Source organism: Martes martes (assembly GCF_963455335.1).
Source record: "Martes martes genome assembly, chromosome: 12".
NCBI classification, from domain to species: domain Eukaryota; kingdom Metazoa; phylum Chordata; class Mammalia; order Carnivora; family Mustelidae; genus Martes; species Martes martes.
Genome location: NC_137900.1, coordinates 4,721,826 through 4,728,044, shown reverse-complemented (window position 1 = coordinate 4,728,044; position 6,219 = coordinate 4,721,826). Strand labels below are relative to the sequence as shown.

Below are 6,219 nucleotides of genomic sequence, written 5' to 3'. Positions count from 1 at the left end.
GCCAGCCAACTCTCTCGGAGTGCAGGGACGGCTTGGGGCCAGCTGAGGTCAGGAACGCAGCGACGGCCACGAACCCGGATACTGGGCGCGGGCGCAGGTGGCACGCGCGGGGTCCCGCTTCCCCGCCTCCCCCTTCGAGCTTCGCGATGGTCTGCGCCGGCAGCGCGGGAAGCTTGAAGTGCGGGGCGAGGCGCGCGCAGCTGCTAATGCCGCTTGTCAGCGCCAGGCCATGGACGCCCAGCAGGCGGAGGTCCGCGCCCTGGAGGCTGAGATCGCGGCGCTGCGGCGGGCCTGCGAGGAACCGCGGACGGCGGGGGAAGACAACTGGCGAGCTCAGTACGTGCCCGCAGGCCGTGGGGACGGGCGAAGGGCTCCGCCGGCCGCGCACCCCCCGCCGTCTCCCGGACGCCGAGGGCTCCGCTGTCTACGCCCGGCCCCGCCTCAGCCGAGCGTCGGACTAGTGGAGGAGAACCGAGGTCTTGGGCCCGTCTCCTTCGCAGGCTCCCGGGCGGGCGGCTGTGCGGCTCCCTGGCGTGCGTCCCTGCGGGCACCTGAGGGGGCAGCTGGCACTGAGTGTGGGGCTCCCTGTGAGAAATAACCGAGCATGGAAGCGTGCGGGAGACGCTGGGAGCGCTGCGCGGGCGTGGCGGGGCGTCCTCGGGTGTGGGTGTGGGGGGGCAGAGGTGTGTGAGGACGCCCGCGGGTGCCGGATGCCCGCAGGTGTGTGGGGGGGCCTCCTGAGGGGTGGGGGGACGCCAGCGGTGCAGGGGAGCAGGGGCGGGCTGCCGCTGCACCCCAGCCCAAGAGATACAGCGGCCTTTATGAGCACTCTTAATGCCTAGGACAGCCCTGAGGAAGGTGTCATTGTTCACCTTGTTTTAGAGTTAAGAAAACTGAGGCTCACGGAAGGGATATTGCTTGCCCACCATCTCGGGGGTGGGGGGTGGTGATTAGTTAGATACGAGCGGGTTTGCAGCCCAAGAACCTAACTTGGAAGCACAGCCCCTTTGCTTAACTGAAGATGGAGGAGAGGAAGGATCTGTGACGGTCAGTCAAGCTGCTTAAAAGAAGAAACTATTTTCATTTTCTCAGTCGAGACTGATTTGACACAGGTGCAGAGAGAAAGAGATCCTCCTGCGCTAACTGGACCCGAGTCGGTAGAAAAGTGGGGAGGAGGAGTTCAGAAGGAAATGCTCACGGGCATGGTGGGTGGGATCGTGACAGTATAAGAAGCTGTATCTGGTAAAAAGGGTAGAGAAGTGGGTGACCAGGGAACACCTGTGTTCCTCCACAAGTGAAGTCAATGAACTAAAGACGCGTGCTGCTCCACGCTGTTCCCCAGATCAGAAACATTAGCATTCCTTGGGAGTTACATAGAAATACAGATCCTGGATCCACCCCACCTCCTGAGTCATAATATGCATTTTAACAAGACACCCCCCGACACACGCACTTAAGCATATTTGAAAGTTTGAGAAGCGCCTAGTAATACTGTGCAGAATAATGATTTCTTCACTGGCCACAAGATGTCGTTGTTAGCCCAGGATAGCAGGATAGTGTGCCGACCATTCATATAAATCTGTGCCTTCTTAATGATCCAGTTGGGGGAAAGTTGGAAGAATCCAGATTGTGGAAGGCATTACATGTTAGTCCAGGGTATTTGGGTTTAACATCCAATTACTTTTTACTGTGGTGGAGAAGGAAGACTGGGACCTGTGTACCAAGCTGTGTGTGTGTGTGTGTGTGTGTGTGTGTGTGTTAAAATGTAACAAAATTTGTCCTCTTTTGACCTACAGATGAGTGGTATTACATACACCGATAATGTTGAGAGACTATCACCACCACCCATCTCCCATCTCCCTTACTCTTTTCATCTTGTAAGACTGAAACTTTAGACCTTCTCATTCCCCACTCCCTTAGTCCTTGGCAATTATTGTTCTGCTTCCTGTCTCTGAGTTTGCCATCTCTAGGTACTGCATATAAATGGACTCATACATATTTGTCTTTTTGTGAATGGCTTGTTTCACTTACCATAATACCCTCAAGGTTCGTCCATATGGTAGCATAATGCAGAATTTCCTTTTTTCTTCAGGCCAGATAATATTCCCTTGTATGAATATACCACATTTTGTTTATCCTTTCATCTGTCAGTGGCTGTTTGGGTTACTTCCATATTTTCGCTATTGTCAATGATGCTTATATCAACATATGTGTATAAATCTCTCTTTTGAGACCCAGCTTTCCGTTCTTTTGGACATGGGGGGGGTGTGGCAAGAATTCCTGTCTCTTCAAAGGTCTTCTAGCTGGACTAAGGATCAAATAGACATAAGACAGATAAACAGGAGAAATTAAAATTTAATAGGCATACATTTAAGGAATCCACATAGATATGAAAAGACTAGCAAAATGAGGTATATATGTCATTCTGAATGGAAGAAAATGGGCTTGGGGTCTGGGGCTTCAGAGGAAAGGAATGCACTTCACAGGGCAGTAAAAAGAGCAGATGTTTAGTGATTAGATGTTTGCCGTACCATACAGATGGGTGGCTCAGATAAAATTTATCTCTGTTAATAACTCTTATTCTGGAAAAGACCCCCAATTTAAGTTGTTCTGTGTGGTTAAAGGAGCACAAAATTTTCTCTTGAGCCTGGAGGGCCTCAAGTGCCTTTAGCACAAAATAATCCATATGCCAAAGTGGCACATTCTGGGAGAGGTCTGTTCTGACCCCTGCAGATGTAGCGGAAGTGGAATTGCTGGGATCTGTTTTTGATTTGTTAAGGAACTCCCACCCCCATACTGTTTTCCACAGTGGCTGTACCATTTTACATTCGCGCCAACTGCAGGAGGGTTCCAATTTTTCTACATCCTCAGCGATATTGTTTTCTTTTTCCTTTTTTTTTTTTTTGACAGTAGCCATTCTGATAGGTGTGAGGTCAGTTCCCTAATGATTAGTGATGTTGATCATCTTTTTATGTATTTATTCGCCATCTTTTTGGGCCAGTCTCAGCCTGTCTGTGGTAATGCTATTGAATAGAAATGCCTGGAACCAGTGAGCTTCCCAGGGACCGTTCCCTTTTCCAAACCTATGTTATGATTGGACTGAACCCTGTGATTCTTATGATTGCAAGATGTCCTTCAACAAGAACCTTTAGAAAGCTTTGAAGAAAAAAGTAGTTTATTATTTACGAGCCCTGGAGTACAAGACATCCCCTGGGGTCCACACTACCAGGTCATTAGTGGAGAGAGGGAGACAGGGAATGGGAGAACAGGACTAGGGTTCTGCTTTTATTGGTGTTGAGGGTGAGGGCCTAGAGTTTCAAGGGCTTGGTCTTTATTGGTAAACTTAAAACATAAGAGTAAGAATATAAACACAGGAAGAGAAAAAACAAGTGGCCCAAAGGTCAGTTAGTGAAATTAACTAAGATTTCTAAAGCAAAAGGATTCTCAGTGTGGGAACTGCAGCCTAGCTCTTTAGTCCTGTGGCTGGCAGTGTGTTTATTAGAAATAGTTTTCTTCGAAGGGGATGAAGCAGATGCCTCTGCATTCAAAGCTTAAGTCAGGCACTTGCTTTAGGATAAGAGAAGCCAACTGTTAAGTCTTATGTTGTAGTCAGTCTTATATCCTCTTTGGAGAAATGTCTAAGTCCTTTGGCCATTTTTGAACAGGTTGTTTGGCTTCTGTTGCTTTAGGAATACTTATATATGTGGAAATTAAACCTTTATCATACATGATTAGCAAATATCTTTTCTCATTCTGTGGGTTGCCTTTTTATTCTCTTGATAGTGTCTTACGTTATACAGTTCTTTAAAATGTTCATGAAATCCAGTTTGTCTATTTTTTTCTTTTGTTATCTGTGCCTTTGCTGCTATGTCCAAGAAATCATTGTCCTGCCCAGTGTTATGAAGCTTTTATCCAATGTTTTCTTAAGAGTTTTGTTTTAGGTCTTACATTTAGATGTTTGATCCAATATGAGTAATTTTTGTAGATGATATTAGGGAAGGTTCCAACTTCAGTTTTTTGCATGATACTCAGTTTTTCCAGCACCATTTGAATCGTATTGGCAAGCTTGTCGAAAACCATGTGATCATACACATGAGGGTTCATTTCTGGGTTCTCTTATTCCATTCCATTCATCTATCTGTTGTCTTTATGCAAATACTACCCTGTTTTGATTACTATACCTTTCAGTTTTGAAATCAGGAAGTGTGAGTCTTCCAGCTTTGTTCTTTATCAAGATTATTTTGGCTATTTCGGATCCCTTGAGATTCCGCATGAATCTTAGGATGGGTTTTTCTATTTCTGCAAAAAACCTTATTGGAATTTTGGTGGAGATTGCATTCAATCTGTAGATTGCATGGGAATAGTATTGACATTTTAATAATATTATTTTCTAATCCGTTAAAATGAGCTATGTTTCTATTTATATCAAATTTATTTTTTTTTCAGCAATGTTTTATGGTTTTCATTGTACAACTCTTTTACCTTCCTAAGGTAAATTCCTTCCTAAGGTTAATTCTTTTTTTTTTTTTTTTAAAGATTTTATTTATTTATTTGACACAGAGAGAGAGAGATCACAAGTAGGCAGAGAGGCAGGCAGAGAGAGGTGGGGGAAGCAGCCTCCCTGCTGAGCAGAGAGCCCGATGCGGGGCTCAATCCCAGGACCATGGAATCATGACCCGAGCCGAAGGCAGAGGCTTAACCCTCTGAGCCACCCAGGCGCCCCCTTAAGGTTAATTCTTAAGTATTAATAGTTTTTGATGCTGTTGTAAATGGAATTGTTTTTGTAATTTGCCTTTCAGATTGTTTATTGTTAGTTTATAGCGATTCATCTGAGTTTGTGTGGTGATTTCATATCCTGATACCTTGCTGAATTCATTTAACACTTGTTTTTGTGGAATCTTTGGGGTTTTGTACATGTAAGATTATACCATCTGTAAACACAGATAATTTTACTTCCTTTCCAATTTGGATGCCTTTTATTTCTGTTTCTTGCCTAATTGCTCTACCGAGAATTTCTAGAATCATGTTTCATTGGTGAAAGTGGACATCCTTACCTTTTTTCATACATGGCTTTTATTATGTTGAGATAATTTTCTTCTATTTCTAGTTTTTAAAAATATGTTATCATTAAAGTGTGTTAAATTTTGTCAAATGCTTTTTCTGCATTTTCCCTTCTTTCTGTTAATGTGGTATATTACATTGATCCATTGTCCTATTTTGAACCATCCTTGTATTCCAGAAATAAATCCCACTTGGTCATGATGTGTAATCCCTTTAATATGCTTATTTTTATTTACTACTAATTTGCTGAGAGTTTTTACATTAATACTGAGAAATAATACTGTTCTGTAGTAAGTTGTGCTGGCCTGATAAATGAATTACAAGGTGTTCTCTCTTCAACTTTTTGGAGAAGTTTGGAAAGGATCAGTTAGTTTTTATTTAAATGTTTGATAGAATTCACCCATGTAGTTATCAGGTTCAGGGCATTTTCTTTGTTAGAGATGTTTTTATTATGGATTCAATCATACTAGTTATAAGTCTATTCAAATTTCTTATTTCTTTGTGATTTAATCTTCATAGGTTTTTTTGTTCCTAGGAATTGAGCCAGTTCAGATAGGTTATCCAATGTATTGGCATACTGCTATTTGTAATACTCTGGGTGGCCCTTTTTATTTTTGTAGAATTGCTCATGGCCCTACTTTCATTTTTGACTGTAATAATTTGTGTCCTGTTTTGTTTTTAAGTAAACTCTATACCAACATGGGGTTCGAATTCATGACCAAGATCAAGATCAGGAGTCCCGTGCTCTATTGCCTAAGCCAGCTAGGTGCCCCTTCTCTGTCTTTTTTAGTCCATCTAGCTGAAGTTTTTGTCGATTTTACTGATCCTTTCAAAGAGTCAACTTTTGGTTTCTATTGCCTATTTCATTTCTCTCTATTCTGATCTTTATTATCTTTTTCTTTCGGCTAGCTTTGGTTTAGTTCATTCTTTTTCTAGTTGTGATATTAGGTTGTTGATTTGGGATCTTAAATTTTAAGTGTGTATAGTTATGAATGCCCCCCTTAGTACATCTTCTGCTGTGTCCCTTGAATTCTGGTATATTGTATTTTCATTTTTGTCTTTTAAGTATTTGCTCATTTCCCCTGCAGTTTCTTCTTGAGTCTATTCTTTAAAAATGTGTTAATTTCCACAGTTTTGTGAATTTTTCAGTTTTCCCTC

The 6,219-nt window shown here is 43.0% G+C and overlaps 1 protein-coding gene across 1 annotated transcript in view; it reads left to right on the top strand.

The window, feature by feature from the left end:
• The first annotated feature begins 167 nt into the window (after window positions 1-167).
• CENPP (centromere protein P) overlaps window positions 168-6,219 on the top strand; it is a 242,805-nt gene continuing 236,753 nt past the window's right edge. The window contains exon 1 of the mRNA XM_080819860.1: window positions 168-336. Coding sequence (XP_080675986.1) covers window positions 230-336 — 107 coding nt within the window. The 5' untranslated portion in view covers window positions 168-229. The remainder of the gene's footprint in view (window positions 337-6,219) is intronic.